The 19,227-nt window shown below is 43.0% G+C and overlaps 1 protein-coding gene across 2 annotated transcripts in view; it reads right to left on the bottom strand.

The window, feature by feature from the left end:
- The window catches only part of slc25a26 (solute carrier family 25 member 26), a 63,524-nt gene that overhangs the window by 3,568 nt on the left and 40,729 nt on the right, over positions 1–19,227 (bottom strand). The window contains exons 7-9 of one of the 2 annotated variants that reach the window (XM_085158707.1): positions 12,812–12,881; positions 9,998–10,062; positions 4,816–4,889 (exon numbers count right to left, since the gene is read on the bottom strand). In XM_085158707.1, coding sequence (XP_085014833.1) covers positions 4,816–4,889; positions 9,998–10,062; positions 12,812–12,881 — 209 coding nt within the window. The remainder of the gene's footprint in view (positions 1–4,815; positions 4,890–9,997; positions 10,063–12,811; positions 12,882–19,227) is intronic. The other variant, XM_085158709.1, reaches the window with a different exon arrangement.

Here is a 19,227-nt window from a genome sequence, read left to right as displayed (position 1 = left end):
GCTTAAATGACTGCCATGAAAAAGCGCTGTGAAAGGAGGAGCCCGGAGCGTCTCGTGTCCAGCTCTGCACGGTGTTTGGGTGCAGAGGGGTCCACGAGAGCGCCTCAAACATGAGGCCATGTTAGTAAGCCACTTTCACAAAGAGCAAAGGCTGGGGGTCCATGTTACAGCGACCGAGGCTCAACGAGGAGCTGCTAACATTGGTGGTGGTCAAAGGATGTGATGGGCCATAAGAGTCTCCCAAAATACCCCCCCACCTCCTGCTACACACAGCTGTTTTTGGGATTAGGCTTCAAGCCTCCACCCAAGTCCTCTCTGGAGCTCTCACTCCCCCCACCTACCTCCTTCTCGCTCTCTCTACTCTCCCTCTATGTGACTGATGGCCAGATGACATCTGCACATGTCTCTCTGCTGTCCATCCATCCATTTCTCTGTCTCTCCGCTCAGCGACGTCCCCCTCAGCTGGCTCACTTGTTTGGGGATTTCTCCTCCGACTCCTATTCTTGCTGCGTCATGCACTTCTAAGACACGTGCTCACTCGGTCCTGTCAGTTCATCCGGCTTTTTGTGTCCGTCTCTCCGTTTATTTCCCCCCGCTTCACTCCGCCTGACCTTCTCGCAGTGCATTTGCCTACCAACACCTTCTGTCTGCCAACACGCCCCCACGCTCAGGCCCAGTCCAAGCCAGATGTAATGGATGAGAAGTATTGTGTGCTGTGCTGGTGGATGTGTGCTTGTGCTCGCTTGTGTGCGCACGTGTTTGAAAAAAACAAAACAAAACTGTCGACGCATGCAACATGTCTGTCTCCATTCATCATCCGTGTGGGTGTGTTGGCACTTGTGTTCCTGTCCACTTTCATTTCTATAGAAACTTTTGAAATATTGCAAAGTTTAATTTGGTTTTCATCAGCCTTAAAAATGCTTCTTGAATGCAAACACACACGCACAAATCAAAAGAGAAAGAAAAGAATTCTGAAGAGCTGACAACTTCTGGGCAACCTGACCAGGCCGGTTTTGTGCTTAGGCATCACATTTTTAAGGTTTCAGGTTTTCATAGAGAAGAAATTAAAACAGGACTTCCAGCTAGCAACTGAGAGGTAAAGTATGCAGATTATTTTCCATATCACATTTCAGACCTTCACCAGCTTCTGCTGCAGAGCCACCCAGTCCAAGATTTGCTATTACACACTATTAGAGGGAAAAAAAAAGCTGTATTAATGACACAGCTACTGCGGCGCTCCTACTATATTGATGTTAGCATTTAGCTCAAAGCTCTACAGTGCTTAACCATCGGCCCTGCATGTTCAAGTGGAACAGAAGATCAAGAATAAACTTTGACGCTGAACACGAGGTCTTCCTCCAACAGTCTCTGTGTAAGCTGTGTCATCTTCCTTTCAGTGCCCTACATGAAGCTTCTATTTCTGGACACACACACAGTTAAGTGCAGCTCTTTTGAGAAATTTGAGATCAGAGGCCATGACAGACTTCCTACTTATGATATTTTCACGTTGTCCGTTGTAAAGTTATACAAGTGTCCAAGCATGCCAGGGATCTTCCAAACATCCCAACCATTCACACGACTCCACCTTTAAGAATGCTCCGGCCTAGGTCGCCCGGTCTCAACAGACGGCTTAGCTTTGCATGGCTGGCTTTGATAAGTGTGTGAAACCGAGAGGAAGTTGGAAGTGTGAGAGACCTTATACAAGTGTGTTTATCCAAGCATGAACCGAACTGCTGCAAATAAACACGGGACATTAGTCAGAGGCTGTTGCCCTGCCCTTCGACGTGCTCTTTCCATCTCAGCACGGCTATCTATCACCATCTGCTGAAACAAAAGTCGCAGGCTTGCACCGGGGGAGTGCTGCGCATTGCTTACACCCTGATATCAAATACAATCCAAAGCTAATCAAAACCCACTGACAGAAGTAACAGAGGGCAGGTGGAGCGCCTAACGACAACACAGATCCCTGTGTATTCCACTCAACCTTCTCCATCATGTGATGGTCCGATAGCCGCGCTGCGAGGAATGAACTAATTTTAAACTCAGCGCTCATGTTTTGTCTCAGCTCTCTGCTGGCGTTAGATTTCCTGTCTGGGATCAGGCCCACCTGTGGACGTCAGAGCAGAGCCAGAGCTCAAATATTCCCCCTGGGACCCCTCGACATCACGGCCTGGCCATCCACAGAGAGCCGTCATCCCCCTATTGTCGGCCAATCGCCTCTCCCGAGGAACCGGGCTAAATATAGTTTCAAAGCTCGGCAGGACAGTATGGAGGAACCGCCGTGAGCTCACGCAAAATGTTTTGGTTGCGGTGAAGAAATATGCCGGTGCTGCTTAAGAAGAGAGCGAGGGAAAAATCTTCAAATGTATCTGAAAGCAAATTTCTGGCAGACAGAATGCATTCCAAGAAAAAAAAAATAGCCGTACTCGGAAACTCTTTGAAAGGATAAATTTAAGAGGAAAGAGGACCGACTCTAACGTGTTTGGGTCTTCAACAAATCTGAAGAAGATCAATCTTTTTTATGTCCTTCTAGCAGGGAGTGGGTGTAGAAAAGTGGACGATAGCTGCAGAGACAAAAACAGACTCGAGCATACTTTCCCTTAAAAATCACTAAATAATCAGTGTCTGGAAAACAAATTACTCATCTGTAGTCACCCTGTTTCCTCTGTGTTATCTTTATCTGTTATATAACTATAACTGCAGTGATGGTGGACATTTTTCATCTGAACAGATAGCACAAACCACTGAGCCTCTAACAAGCACTTTCTGTGCTGCACGGCTATGTTTTAGTCCAAAACTATATAAAAAAAGAAAAGAATAAGTGACATTTTCTTTAATACTGTTCAGTTCTCGTGAAGGCTAACATGTTTGAGACGTAGCTGAGGAATTCTGGAAGACAGAGCGCTACATGTATTTGATAAATCCTTGGAAATAACTCCCTCTGTAGTCAACACTCGTGCTACAGGCTGAATTAACATGGCATTCTAGTAAACATGTTTTCTCCCCACTTGTTGCAGAAGGAAACAACAGTCTGTAAAATGCTATTTAATCACTTCTGTGTTTCCTCAGCGCAGCGCCTAAGAAAAGTTTGACTCCAAAAGAATAAGACAGACACCTTTTTCCCAGAAATCCTATCGAAAGCAAGAATGTTCTGGAGCCCTCGAGATATTTACGAGACAAAAACAGGGACAGGCTTAAATGATGGGCGGACAGCTGCTCATCATTGTGTCTTTGCAGCACAGCTTTACTGTTTCCTGCAACACAGCATGACTCCGCTCATGCTGTGTTGCAGGACCAATAACAGTAAAGCACAATTGCACTTTACCACAGGTTTCTGTGTGTGAGGTGAGAGCGTGTTACTTATTTGCTTTTCTTCTATTCTGGTTTGCACAAGGAGCCAATCAGAGAGCCTCGAGGACACGTTGCCCATTAGTGTTTATTTTGACATGACTCATAGCCGTGTTTGGTTATCCTGCAGGTTAGTGGGGTAGGCCAGTGAGCTGCACTGCTCTCTCCTAACCCGGGCTCTCTGGGGCATGGCACACACATGGAAGCACTTTAGAGCTTCACTACACAGCAATTGGGCCTATTACCATAATTACAGCTTTAAAGCCTCAGCAATCTGTATCAGGCATGCACCAGTGCAACCACCGGGCCTTTGGCCCTGTGGTAAAACAGACCCCCCCACTCCTCACTTTGTACTTAAAAAAAACTTTTTAAACACTCTCCTTTGTTTCTGCATTTAATGTGTCTCTTAGATACTCTTTGTTCTCTTTCTTCACCTTCTCTGGTTACATCGCATCATGAAGGAGAAAAAAAAAGTGTTTGTCATTTTAAGCTCATGGTCCTTGTTCTCTGGGTGCAGCTGAGACACAGCTAAGCCCAGGATGATGATACAATGAGTAGAAGGAGAAGAAGAGGGAGACAAAAAAAAGATTTCCATGAGCTGCAGAGTTGGAGGCTTTAAACAGTTCTCCTGTGCTGCAGCAGGGACAGTGGGACTTGTAGTTAGGGTTTTTCCACGGGGGCCCGCCAACTATCAGCTCACTGAGATTTAATGAAGTCTCAGACGTGATCTTTATTAAAAATGATGCCCAGACTGTAACCAATGTTTGAAAGAGGTTTTTAGGGAATCACCCTTGGCTCTGATTGGATTCCAGGACTGTGTCTGCTAAAAACAAACAAAATTTGCCTGTGTGTGCGTGTGTTCGCGAGTCAGGGAGGGTGGAGAGCAACATCCTACTAGCGTTTGGCCCAGCCCCAAACCAAATCTGCTGCGAGCACTACGTCGGGGTGCATCCCGATTAAACGATGGCAGCCTGTACACAAGCAGGCCTATTACTCACCGGGACTGAGGGTTTGTTTTAGTGCTGGCGGCCCTCTGTGGACCCCATTAGACCTGGCCTTTTGTCCAGTGCGCATCATAAACACATCAAAACACTTAAATAAACCCTTTCACTTGGCCCCTCGTAACACCTTAATCAATAAGACGCTGCAGCAAGTCGTCAGGAAAAGCTTTTATACATCTCATTTTTCAGCCGTGGCTGTAAATTCACGCTCCCTGGAGGAACCGCTCTATCAAACTTGATTACGCGAGGGATCGGGAGCCGGGTTAAATCAAATCATGTAAAATACGAGCTTTCTAAAGTGGCCTGGGATAAAATGGTTTGTGTAAAGAGGCTGTTTGGTTTTAAACAATCACAAGGGTCTTTGAATGTTTCACCAAAATCAAGATACACACACACACACACACACACACACACACACACACACACACACACACACACACACACACACACACGAACACACACTCACCCTGCAATGCCCCTACTCCTCCACACATCGTAGAGCACCAGTGGGATGTTGCCGCTCGCTGTGGTTGAGCCGGCCTGCAGAGAGGGAGAGAGAGGGAGTGAGACAGAAAAAGGGACCTGGAGAGCACAAATAGAGGTGCGATGACTGATAAATTGTCTCCTGTGCTTCCTGCTCCTCAGACAGACACCCTGTTTAGTCTTTCTCAGCCCAGCTTCCTCCAGCCTCCCCTTCCCCCCTCTTTCTGCTCATGGACAGCTGTGTCAGCGCAGGTGTCACCTCCAGCACCCGCTCAGAAACACACCCAACCAGCTGCCCACCCAAAAAAACACACTCAACAAGTTCTCCTTGTCTCCCTCTCCTCCTGCCAGTCCGGTCGTTTTATTTATACTAAACGGATTAGCTGGCCAGAAAGTTTTGAATCCATCAGCGTGGAGCGTCACAGGGGTATGAGAGCGGCACGATAAGGCCACATTGGGTTAAGTGATGGTGGGTGGCTTCAGTTTAAAAGGAAGGAAGATAAAAATGGAAGAGGCAGTTGTGAGATTCGAATAAGCAGGAGGAAGCTGAGCACAGGCTTGAGGAGTTTGTGTGTTGGTGTGCGCACAGCGATCCATGCTGCAGCTTGTTGAACATGTAGGAAACAGTCTGCAGCATCCGCTGTAAATCTAGAGTAGGATTCATGCTTCTTTTCTTCACGGAAATGGGAAAAACACCCCTATTTCTTGTGTTTCTGTTGGAGACAGGTGGCTGAGGAATGAATCCACCCCCGCCCCCTCCTCTTCTGGCCTGACAAGTTTTCTTTTCCTTTACTGCTGTGGAATGGTGGAACGAGGGAATGGAGGAACAGGGTGTCCAAAACACACACACACACACACACACACACAGAGTCCCTAGTAACTTATGCTGACATACAAAAATATCTTTATGCATCTCAGTTTATGAGTTTCTTCTCACGATTCGTGTTTTTTTTGTTGTCCAAATATAAGATTTAAAAGTGCTTCTTGATATGTTTTCCTGGGTTTTCTGGCATCCACTATGCTTCCTGTGAAAAGTCTGAACAGTAACGGCTGCTCTATAAAGTGTTGCACTGACTCCTGTCTTTGCCACAGTTGGTTTCAGTGGATATTAGCAAACATGACACTGATGGCAGCACTGTGATGAACAAGCAGAAATCTCCAACTCTAAGAAGACCAGTGTTGTGCGGTAGCAGCATAGGAGGTATGAGGCAGCTCTGTGGTACAACAGGCACGCTGCCACTGCAGCAGGCAGTCCTGTCCTGGAGGGGCTTTGCTCCTCCAGCTGTGCCCTGGACGTCGGCCCGCCTGGGTCTCGGTTGCGCTAGGCTGCATACTGTACAACGCCAGTCTTTCATTCTGTGTCCTGTGGGAAGAAAACTGATGTGACAAGTTCCAACACCCAGTTTCCCCCCATAGCCCGGATCTAAAGCGTCCACAGTCAACACGAGCCTTGCTCTGTCTGTCTTTCTTCAACGCTCCTGTCTGGACTTGTCACCCACATGCTAAAGGAGCCAACCGAGCAACACCAAACCTGAGCCCCTAAAAATGCGAGTTTAAGATTACTTGAAAAATGGCCAAAAAAAATCATATGTTGCATAGTTGGATCTTAACAAGGTTCCAAGTAGAGCTTCAACATGCAACAAGAAAAAATGGGAGTGAGACAAAACATTTTTTGAAAACAACGCTTAAACTGGAACAGGTTGTTTTACAACTGATCAAAAGTTTAGGACCAAACCCGCCTTTAGTCATGAGGGATGCTCTCTATAACATCTGGACATAGCCAGCGGCCGTTTGACGCGCCTGCACCTCCTGAAGCGCCGTTGTTCCACTGAAGGAAAAAACACCCCAGACCGTTATGGAGCCCCCTCCACTGTGGCGCATAGAAAACATCTCAGGTGGGATCTGCTTGTCATGTCAGTAACATTGGAAACCATCAAGGTTACATTTTTTCTCATCAGAGAATAAAACGTTCTTCCACCTTTTATTGTTCCATGTTTGGTGCTCTCTTGCAAAGTCCAAAAGTCAGCTCTGTGGCATTCAAGGAGATTTGTTTTAAGATAAGATAAGATAAAACTTTATTAATCCCTCGGGTGGGTTCCTCTGGGAAATTTGTTTTCCAAAAAGCACAGCACCGACAGAAGTTACAGAGTTAAGAATATTATATATATATATATATATATATATATATATATATATACATACACACACATATATAAATACAAAGACATATATAGATAAAATATACAAAGGGGATAAATAGAATAAATAGGAATAAAAATAAAAATAAAAATAAAAATACAAGTGAATTGCACATTTCAAGTTTTTTGAAGCCCTTCAGTTTCAGATGCCGTCTAATGGTTATGGGGCTGCAGTACCGGCCTTAATTTGGCTCAAGGATCATCCGGTGTCTTGATGGACAGCCAATTGGATCCTCTGGCTCAGTGCTGGTGAAATTTTTTTGGGTCTTCCACTTAACTTCTTCGTTCCATAACCCCCAGGATCATTTAAGAAATTCCAAATAACGGTCTTACTGTGTCCCACCTCAGCAGTGATGGCGCGCTGCGAGAGACCTTGCTTATGCAGTTCAACCCAACCACGTTCAAAAAGGGAACGTTGTTTTGCCTTTGCCATCAGAACGTCATGACAGTGTGACTACCTGACAGAAAATGACAATGAATCCACATTTTTGCACAGATTTGGCCTTTTAAATGCATGTGGTCCTAAACTTGTGATCAGCTGTAAAACAGCCTGTTTCAGTTTAAGTGTTGTTTTCAATAAACTGCATGTTAAAAAAAAAGAAAAAAGTTGTATATCATTTCTTCTTGTTGCACGTTGAAGCTCTACTTGGAAGCCACCATGCAAAATATAGCTTTTTGCAGTTTTTCAAGTGGTCTTGAACTTTTGATCGGGACAATATAAATTCTGATGTCACAGGAAATGATTTAGAGCTAATTTACTTATAATTTTCACAAAAAATAGTTTACAATTTCATTTTCAGCACCACTTTAAGAACTGTCAGGACCACTGGTTGCTAATTTGGCTGACAGGAAATACATCACAGCCATTAAATATGTTTTTCTAGGGTTTTTTTTCCAGTAATTTAAAAAAATGCCAAAGATTTGTTGTTTCGAGGTTGGTGAATATAAACTCAATATCACAGCTTTAAACTGTTAATCATAAATAGACATTTATTGGCATTATTATCACTTTCTCCTAACTCCTAAACATAATGATTTGAGGTTACTGGAGAAAAAAATCTGCAGCTTAGCTTAGCGATTGATGTTCATGAAAATTGAGAATCTAGTATCTCAAATTATTAGAATTTTTCATTTAAAGTTTGACTAAATTACAATTCAACAGTATTTATACTCAAAGGCAGTTCAGTGCACACCGCCACGATTGGAAAGCCTGCTGACCTAACCGTTGTCCAGATGATGATGATGATCACTGACACCCTCCATGTGTAGGATGTTAGCAGAGTGCTGTGCTGAAGAATAAAAAGCAAGTGGACTGGAAGGGGAAAGTGTGGCAGGAACCAGCACAAGCTACAACAACCACTGCTGCTCAGCGGCCCAAAGTCTTATTTTCAGATCAAAGCACATTTTCACTTTACTGAAAAACAAAGGTCCTGGAGTCTGGAGGAAGCATGCAGAGGCACAGAATCCAAGGTGTTTGAAGTCCAGCGATTCATGCAGACTTTTCACTTCAATTTAATATTAATTCTACAGCACCAAATTACAACAACAGTTACCTCCAGGTGCTTTATATTGTAACGTAAAATAATACAGAAAAAACCCTAAGGATCAGATTAGCCCCTGTGAGCAAGCACTGGGCGACAGTGGGAAGGAAAAACTCCCTTTGAACAGGAAGAAACCCTCCAGCAGAAGCAGCTTCAGGGAGGGGCGGCCATCCACCACAACCAGTTGAGCGTGAAAGGAGAAAGACAAGACAAAAGACACACTGTATAAGAGAGCCAGAGATTAATAATCACTAATTTCTGAGATACTGAGTTTCTGATTGTCATGAACTGCAAGCCATCATCCTAAAATGTAAGACAAAAAAGGCTCGAAGTTATTTCACTTTACATGTCATGAATATAGCATATATGAAAGCTTACATTTTTTGAGTTAAATTACAAAAAATGAAAGTCTGAGATGCACACGTGTATTTAATCCTCCTTGTAGTAAAGTGGATGTGGACAGACTTTAAACAGGAAGTAGAAGCGCTTTAAACGGCATAGCAGCACATTCTCGTTTCACTCTCCTTTTCTAAGCTCACCTGTGGCGCCTTTAGTGAATCAAAGACTTGGCCTTATAAAGTTATAACTGAAACTCGATGCAGGCCAAGTCCTCTGCTGGTGGTTAAATTACAGCAGCTGTGTTTCAGATAATGTTTACAGGAAGCTTCTGTAACACACTGTTCCATCTACAGCCAACGGCTTCTCACCAGAGATCAAGACTGTCGGAGTCTTATGTTAATTCCAGTGTCTCATTAGTTAGGACGGGGTGGGAATGGAACACTGTGTCTTCTCCAAGGACAGTGTAAGTGTGCACGTGTGTGTGTGTGTGTGTGTGTGTGTGTGTGTGTGTGTGTGTGTGTCTGTGGGGGGCCGACTGAGGTTACTCTGAACTCACTACCCTTTATACACACAAACACACACACACACACACACACAGGACAAAGTGAGGGAAGCCAGACATACAGTTAGAGTGAGCCAGAAGAGAAAAAAGGTGGCTAGGAGAGGGAGGAAGAGGAGGATTCGCAGAACACGAGGATTTGGGGGGGGGGGGGGGGGGGGGGGGGGGTTAACCGGAGGGACAATGGGCCTCTGCTTCACCTCTCAGTGACAAGCAGCCTTGGGATGGAAATTCTCCTGAAGTAGTAACATGTCCACACTCTTAACACTAACCATTCGCACAAACAGCGTCTTCCCGAAATGGTCCATATTCCAGGTGAGGTGATATATGTGCACATAAGTGTCACTAATGTCCCGGCGCTACCTCGGCCTGCTCCGGTCCTGCATGCTGACACTGTCAAAACGTGCTCACGACCACTGCGGGGGTCGCTCAGCTCCCCGCCTGCGAGGCATCACCTGACAGCAGTGTTTAAGAATTCGCTGCCAGAGGAGGCGTTGTGCTGTGTGGCCGTGTTTAAAGTGTGTATACCTTTGCGAGCATGATCCTGGTCTTTGCCACGTCAAGAGGAGTGGTAACAAACGCGGCTACTGCACCTGCAGAAAGACACACAAACGCGCTCAGCAAAGTGCAAACATAAAAGGCCCTTACTCTATGCTCTCAGAACAGACGTTAAATATTAAAAATAAACCCATAAAAGAGACCAATTACTTAACCACAGTTACAGTAATGTATTAATTCAGCAATAAACACAAGAACTATTGGCCCTCAACTCCATTAAGTTCATAAAATCATAATATTCCCTGTTATTAGACCACAAAAACCAGAGACGCACTTCTATTCCCAGCTCCCCCTTTTCTACAGCTTCGTCCAGCCTACTTCTTCCCCTGAGCTATATACACACACACACACACACACACCTGATTATATGCACATGCATGCAAAAAAAGCCACGCAGACCCCCTAAAACACACACTCCCTCCTGTGAGCTTTATAGAGAAGTTCCACCCCAAATTCCCTCCCAACACTCCAAGTTGGAAGCTGGATAGGCAGCAAAATCCAGAGCAGTCTCCAGTGAGCAGAAGAGTGTGTATAACTGAGAAAGTGTGTGTTACGTGTGTGTCGCCCTGACACAAACATAGCAACTGTTCTTGGTAAACATATCTATATGGGCCACTGAGGAGCAATGTGACTGTAAGTGAGGTGGAGCTGCAGGAAAACCGCGTTAGGGTTTATAGTTAATAGCTAATTATAATAGATGGCTTTTGTTCTCTGCTGTGGGAGGGGGATAAGTTCAAGAATAAAACAGCACAGCTGTCTTACTGTGGCATGCTTTACTACGATTATCCCAATAAATAATATCACATGTCTAGCGCTCAATTAAATAATCTACACTTGGTAAGTGGGGGACGTGAAGGTGATGAAGGTGAGTGATATGATGGTGTCTACACAGGCTGAAAGCTGCCATAAATCAATGCAGGATACTCATAGAGATATCTGGGATGATTAAACACGCCTGTGTGAGCATTTCCAGCGTCAAGCAGATTATGTATGAGTGAGAGAGAGTGAGTGTGAAGCGCAATGTTAGGGGAAGTGACTGAAACTTGAGGATCCCTCTTGGACAGCAGCTTGGTCACGTAGGGACGTGAACTTGACTCCTACCCTGGACCCACATCACCCTGCCCCCCCCCCCGCCCCTTCACCCCACATTGTTCTCTCTACTAATACATATTCTCAAACCAATGACCAGGCCGCCTGACTGCTTAAATACTCAAATACTATTTGCATATAGTGAACAGTGCAGTCTTGAGCCACTGATTTTGTATTATTTCATGAGGAACTAACGAAACAAGAAATTAGGTGCAGCAATTTGACATCATTCACAATTACTAGGTGCACGAGAGGTTCAAGCCAGCTCGTGCAGAAATCCTTCAATAAATCCAAACGGGGTTTCCTCTTCAAAATGACAACCACTGTCACACTTATTTCTCTTGAAGCATCTCTATCTACAATCTTCCTTTCACTGAGACCACAGCCCAGATGGGGGATGGCTAAAGGCCACGTCCTAATTCCTCAGGGTGCTGTGTTGTGTGTTTTCTCTAAATCAGCCACACTTCAATCTCAGCATCACCCCCCCCCCTCCCTCCCAGATCACCTAACCTCCATCTTCCTGTCCTGTCTGGCATGCTGTAGCATTTTAAGAGTTATGGACTGAAAGCTGTAAAAGTCCAATAAATGCTCCACAGACTGGACTACAGAATTGTTCTTTTGCTGAAATATGTCTTTACATTCAGGTTTTGATTGTTTTATCACAAAAAATGCAAGACTGGGTGGAAAGACAGATGGTGCTGCAGATTTTCTTCCATGAAGGACAGCGCTGCCGCTACATGGCCCCGGGGTCGAGATTTCTCTCTCTGGTTACACTGAAACTCCAAGTACGAAAACTCACTATAATAAATACAAATAATACACAAACAAACAAAACTCTTTAAAATGATAACTGAGAATCAGTTTTACAAACTCTATTTAGTATAAGCCTGTCGTGTTTCACACTTCCATTTATTCTCCAATTGAATTGAAACCCTACATTTAATTACAACTAGAACAAAAACAACATGCAGTAAAATGTATTACCTCCTGAAAATGTTTTGTTTAGTTTAATTTTGTAAAATCTTTGTAAAAAAAACAAAAAACAAAAGAATTTCCCAGATCTGGGATAAAGAAGGTGCATCAGTACCTCATTTATTAAAAGAAATATTCTCATTGTGAATTTTGTTCTAATAAACTGTCTAATCTCTCTCTTCCTTTCTTAAAGCAGCTTAGGCTCCAGTGCCCAGGATGTCACAGTGCTGCAGGGGCGCGTGGCCAGAAACGGCTCCATCTCATGCTTCCCGTCCTTTCCTCTGGTTGTCTGTATATCCCACTCACCCAGATCAAGACAGAACCATAAAGTCTGCAGTGGAATAATAGTCACTGGCTGAATGAGCCGACAACTGTGATAATGTGACTTTTCTGTTGTGGAAACAATCCAGGATCAATGCACAGATGACTGCCAGTTTAATGCCATCTGTGTGTAAGAAAAATACTGGAATTCATTTTCTCATTTTCTCCTTAGTCGTCTTTAGCAAATCCCGGGTGGAGGAGAGAATGGGATTTGTCTGCAGAGCTCACACTTGAGAAACCTTGCAATAATGTGGTTTTGGGTAAACTTGTGCTGCCCTCCTGCCCATCTATTCACCTATCCTATCTAACATCCATCTGTCCGTCCATCCATCCATCCCAAACCCTTTCCCTCCCCTCCTCCCTCTCTGCCTCTTTCCCAGCACAGCATATAATCCCCTGCACCTGCAACAGCTCCGCACACTGCTGACTGCCAAGAGTAGAGCGTGTGACCTTGCCTCGACGACCACAGAGTCTGGGAGAAAGAGAAGAAATGTCAAGAGAGAGGGTTGTAGATAGAGGAGGATGATGAAAGAGAAAGAAAATGGGGGAAGAGGAAGAGAAACAAAGAGAAAAGAGAGAGAGAGAGAGAGAAGACTGCAGTTAGTGGGGCTATCAGACACATTGAAAACATATTGTGAACCTTGGTCTGGTCTGGGGTTTAGAGCCCACAGCTGGGAAATGAGCTGTCCGGCTATTTTTGTGTTGCCTTTTCTCCCCAGTGATGTCATGCTACTTGTTTCCCAAGAAGTGGTGTGGGATAAGAGGGAGGCAAGAGAATATACTTAGTACAACAGGTCATCTCATACTCAGATATTCAGTATAAATATTAAATTATATTAGGATATACTAACTTTTTAGTAGTTTTACACCAGGAGCTCAAAATCAATGTACTGGCCAAGCAGCTGTGTCAGTAAACTCCTACTTAAATGCTTCTTTATATATTTCATGGAACATCACAGTAGCAGGTTTATTCTTAATGAAAAGATGGTTAGAAGTGTTTCACTATTGTCTTTGCATTTCTAAATTTTTTATTTAAAATCAAACCGCTTATAAAGGTATTACTAACATACTAACACACAGTGGGGAGGATTCTAAATCCTCTAATTAGCACTAAATACTAAGTACAGTTAAAGATGCAGGTTACAGCCTCAAGCTGTACTTAGCATTTAGCGCTAATTAGCAAATGTTTAAGCTAACATACTACACATTAGCCTGCTAGAACACTATATTTGCTAAATAGCTTTAAATCTCTACAGGTGTTCATCTCAGACGAATGACTTTATAATTTATTTATTTTGTGGCCAATATACTCATTAAAGCTTTCTTTATATAAATGTTCTGTTCAATATTGGTATGCAAAATGTTGATGCTGTTGGTAAAACTGTCCAAGGTACAAGCCTGCGGTTCTTTTTCAAATTGCAAAGTCGGTCAAGGATACAAATTTTGGTGACTGTTACGTCTCCACATACAGTGAATGTGAAACAAATACAAAATATCCCACAAAAACAAAACAAAACAAAATAAAAAACAACAACACCTTAATTAGCTTGTTATTAAGGTGTGGCTAACTCATAACTAGGGTTGCCAACCGTCCCTTAAAAAACGGAATCGTCCCGTATTTAGAAACAAAAGTACACGTCCCGTATTGAGCTGAAAAGGGACGCACTTTGTCCCGTAATACAGTGAGAATCAAAAGTAGTCTATAAGTTTTAATGTAATTAACGCTTTGTTTGAAAACATAATTCCCAGCCCCGCTCCTGCTTTGTGACCAATGAGCTGACAGCACACTTATGACAATTCGAGTATGACAATTCAGATTACCGCTCATCTCATTGGTTGAGGAAAGGTCGCTTGCGGAGAAAATACCGGAAGACAACAGATGACCACAACAAAAAGCATGGCCAACAGGGAAACAAACGCCGACACTGCGGTGCAAGTCTCAGACGACAGTACACCTGAAGCTGGGCAAACACTGTGCGATTTTCAAACTGCACGATTGGCTCGCAGGGGTTAGAAGTTCGTAGGTCACGATGCAGGGTCTCACAGTATACCGCCCGATGCTCTGATGCGACCTGAGTCACACTGTGCCTCCATAAAATGAAGGTTATAACAGAAAATCTGTCGCTCGCTCTCCCTCTCTGTCTTTCACTCACACAGACACACACCACCATCAGCTTTGCTAAATTGCTAATGAAAAACATGATCAGCTGTGATTGAGCAGCGATGTAAATCCAACTATTTTCACGGTTGTTGTGGTCGTGATAATTTGGTGATGCCACATCGAAAAGGCTCGGATGAGCTTTCCAAAGTTCTACAAGTTGTGCCTCCATCGCTTGTGTCCAGATCACACGCTGCACTGCTGCTCCGTCTTTTTCACCGACGTTTACGTGTTTCCGCGTGCGCAGTGTGAGCGGCTGTGGTGACACCCTCACGAGCGATTGATGATCGTGAGGTGTTAATCGCTTCTCGTTACCCCACGTATACTACACGATGCACGATGAAGGCCAAAATCGGGCCGATCACCAAATTGGTCGCACGACTCAAAAATCGGCTCAAAATGGGCCAAAAATCGCAGAGTGTGAGCCCAGCATTAGCCCAGCAATGTTTGTTCCTCTCAGAGAAAGAAAAAAAGGCTGCAAAAGAACAGGGAGGAATGGGAAAAGGAAAACACCTATAAAGCGCACTGCACTGTGTGCCGGCGCACTTTTTCCATAGGCATGCTTCTAATGGTGGGCACATGAAGAACAGGAGGGGCGTGAAAGCTCGGGGAACCCTTAACCAATTTTTGTCCACCAGGCCACGGCAGAAGCAGATATGGTAAACACTGGTTTGTTTGTTTTTAAACCCTCTGGTTAAGGTTAAAATGGGCATGTGCAGTGAATATCAGCGCTATGTGGCCAGAAGTGTGATAATATAATTTATTTTGTGTAATAAACAACTGCAAGGATATATTGCAACAAATAGATGAGTAATACATAAAAGTAATACATAGATGAATAATGATGATGAGTTATGATGCGTAATCATGGGAACAAGTGGGTTTACAAACGGGAGCAGAAGCTGAAATAATGCCTCTACTGAAGCCAATTGCACTAAATGCACTAAATGTGCACTGTTACAAGAATATTTTTCTTTCTATTGTTTTCTATTAATTTATATAATTTTAAGTTAAGCAGGACAGAGTTCTTTTAAAGAAAGATGACAGGCTTCTGTTTAAGAAAGAGACCTGTTTTATTGTGTTAATGTTGTCATTTTGAGCTAAAAATAAATGCCTAAATGATTTTTGTTTCCCATGTCTTGATATCACAAAGAATACGCATCTACTTAAATCAAATTCAAGTCAAATGGTTAAAAAAATAATTTCACACACAAAAAAAGAGCTAAAAAATTCACCACACTGGGAAGGGTGAAGACAACTGGGTCGCCCGGCCCTGGCCACGAGGTGTCCCTTATTTATTTCTCAGGAGTTGGCAACCCTACTCATAACCAACAACAGCCTTAGCAACGCTATATGATACTAAACACAAAAGCTTGCATGAACTTCACAATATCCAACATAAACATTAAAAACATTGAATTAAATTAAATAAAAACCCACAAGTATCTCATACAGTAAGAATGGATGAAAATCCCCCCCAAAAGAACTCACCAGCCAAAAAAAGCCTCAGTAGGTTTTTTTCTAAAGCAGATGTTAAAAAAAACTGACCATGACAGTCCCTAAACTTTTCTTTTTTTGTTGTAGTATTTGCAAATACCAAAGAAATGTTGAATCTTTAACTTTATGTTTTTTAATATTTACTCAGCACTGAGGAAACTTTTGCATGCAATGACGGTTTATGTAATTAAACTAGATTTTTTTGTGATTGGAGCTGTATTTATTCTTCCCCTGAAATATCCTAAAAGATTTGAAAATTATTTTAGCGTTGCAATTTTGCAGACCGAACTACACCGACAAACAGCCCAGAATTGTATCAATAGAATATATTGTTTATATTATATAGACAAGTACTTACTGTGTATAAAAACTCTCACAGTTAAGAGTAGCTACTGAGTGAAACCACCTGATGTTTCTGTTTTAAGATTAAAGTCAGGATGGGAAGGGAGGATGTCTCTTTTTCTGCCCTTACCAGTTTTGGCAAAGGGGCGAGGAGCCCAACTCTGCAAGGTTAGCCTGCACATAAAATACATGTGGACAGCTGGGCTGCCTCTGGTGCTGCAAGTAATGATTACTTCTCAGTGAGAGCAATTGAGCAATAGCATGGAGTGATTACTAATATTTTCTTTGTCTATTCACTCCTTCACAAGTTGAATCTGTTTCATGTTAACTCATTCTACTCTTTATCTCGCACACGTGTGCACAAAGACTGTGTGTGTGTGCATACACAAACAAGTAAACACAAAGAGAAAGATAGAAGGAAGAAGCAAAGGCAGAGACCGTGGATGAGCTCAGGATATGTCATGTGTATTTCATTAGAGGGCAGATTAAAAAGGAGATTTTGTTTTCCACATCAAAGGCCTCACGCCGGGGGATTCCTCTGTTTCTCTCCTATTCCAACTCTCCCCCTCCCTTACTGCCCGTTTCATGAATAAATAATAAGGAATAAACCTGGGAAAACAAACTTTTTGACCTCTGAACCCTTGTGTCAGGATCAGCCTTTGCACCTGGTTGCCTTCCCACAGGAAAGAGGGCGGTGGGTCTGTGTATATCACGTGTATGTTAGAATTTCTGTCCTGGGAAACTGCCTTTAGTAAAGATGCAGTGCTGTGCAAAAGTCTTGAGCCATCCCTCTTTAAAAAAACAAACAATATATCTTATTAGGAAAATGGTAAATAGGTGCAGGGGTTAAAACGTGCAAAACAGAAGTGGAAACACAGTATATAGTGTAGCAAGCTTGAAAGTCAATATGACCACCTTTAATTTTCAACACAGCATACCTCTAATTTCCTTAAGTAGCATTCAGGAATAGTTTATCAAGGCTGAAGGACATTTAAAGCTCTTTTTTGGATGTTTTATGCATTTTGTTCCGTCACCAACCCCGGGCCGGTCCGTGAGTCGTTTGGTACTAGGTACCAGTTGAGGCTGGGGTGTGAAATTTATGGTTTTCAGGGTTTTTATCATTAACTCGGCTTCCCTGGGTCTTTTCCCGTGTTGTAGTTGTGTGTCTTATTTTGAAAGAAATATTTACGCGTTACCATAGCGACCGGACAGCATTAAGGGGCAGAGAGAAGGATGTTACTCTCAATGTTGTTGGCGCATTTCAGAAGGACGCTGCTAATAAAGTTACACAATTACACAGTGAATTTGCGTTTATTATTATATTTACAAAATACCACAATTTTTGTCTTGTTCATTTTGTTTTGTTGTACAGTGGTCCCTCGCTATAACTTTTTTTTGGGTGCAATTTTGCGTGATTTCTTTTTTCTTACAGCGCATTGTGTTCTGTTTCCTGATTGGCTGTAGACCGTTGTCAATCACTGGCAATCTCGTGCCGTGTCTCCTTTACAGTACAGAATGCTTCAGCTTGTCAAATTTACATAAATTGTCGATCGCTAGCACTGTGACTCTGAAGTGCTGCATTGTATGTTTGTAAGTTGTCTCCCCAACAAACACAACAATGTCGACGAAACGTTTTGCACCCTAAGGCAACTGCGTGTGCCTTTGGTTTCATTCTATAATACTGGACTTATTTTTCTATGAAGGTTTGAACATTGAAAGCGTTTAAACAAGAGAGAAAAGTGTGAAAATGTTCATGCCTTTCTGAGAAAAGTGTCTAAAGTGTGTAGTGAGGGGTTTTACAGCCTTAAAACCAATGTTCCCTCTAAGCTGGCGCTGCGTGCGCAATTGCACACTGCTGGCACGGTCTCTGCGCACAAAAAAAAATCTAACCTGAATTGCAATTAAAATTAAAACTTAACAATTCTGTTTTGCAGTGTTAGTCAGTAAGTGACTGGTTGCTATGGGATTAGAGCGATGCCACCTTATCCCAAAGTCCAGCCAATAATGCGATTCACATTTGTATATACGCAGCTAATCAGTGTCGTCGACAGGCTATGACAGCGTCCTTATGTGCCGACACCGGTGTTTCAGCTAGCAAAGCGGCGTGGCTGATATGGAGTGAAGCCACGTTAATGACAACGTGCGCAACCATTGGAGATGTGAGGAGGACAGACAACAATTGAAGGAAAAAGTGTGGACTTTATACCAGTTTTTAAATTGTGTTGATCGGCCACGTAAAACCAGAGTTACGATAAAAAAATATAAGCAATGTTTGGTTTCTTCCTGAATACTATCGTTCATATTTACAGTTTTATAAGGAAAACGTTCAAAACACTCTCCTCCTGTGAGCAAAAACAAAACCAAAAAAAAATCCCACCCTTTCCTATTGGTCGAAAAATGTATCATGTCGACCAATGAAAAAAATGATATGGCAACATGGCATTTAGTTGTTTAGGAAGGGGGAAGTTTTAGGAGTGATGGCGGTGGTTTGAGATGTGAGAGATTTGCGACGTTTAGCGCAAATCTTGTGTAGTTAGTGTGTAGTGTAGTCAATAGTTTTGTTGTGTGTGTCAGAACAATGAGGCGACTGCTGAATGTTACAGGTGTTACAGGAGTGATACATCTCCTGCTGTCAGGCCTGCAGGTATCAGGCTGTTGTTCTCCTTTATCTCATAGTGGACAGAAATATTTTTTGGAGTGGCACAAATAATTTGTGTGGCATCAGATTTGATGCAGAACAGCTGATTGTTCTGTAAATAGTTTGAAATGTTTATTTAAAAAATGGCCTTGGCCTGCATTTTTAGGTAAACAGCTGCAAAAA

The sequence above is a fragment of the Neolamprologus multifasciatus genome, chromosome 5 (genome assembly GCF_963576455.1).
Source record: "Neolamprologus multifasciatus chromosome 5, fNeoMul1.2, whole genome shotgun sequence".
In the NCBI taxonomy this organism is placed as follows: Eukaryota; Metazoa; Chordata; class Actinopteri; order Cichliformes; family Cichlidae; genus Neolamprologus; species Neolamprologus multifasciatus.
Note: the sequence above shows the minus strand (reverse complement) of the source record. Positions and strands in the feature narration are given on the sequence as shown.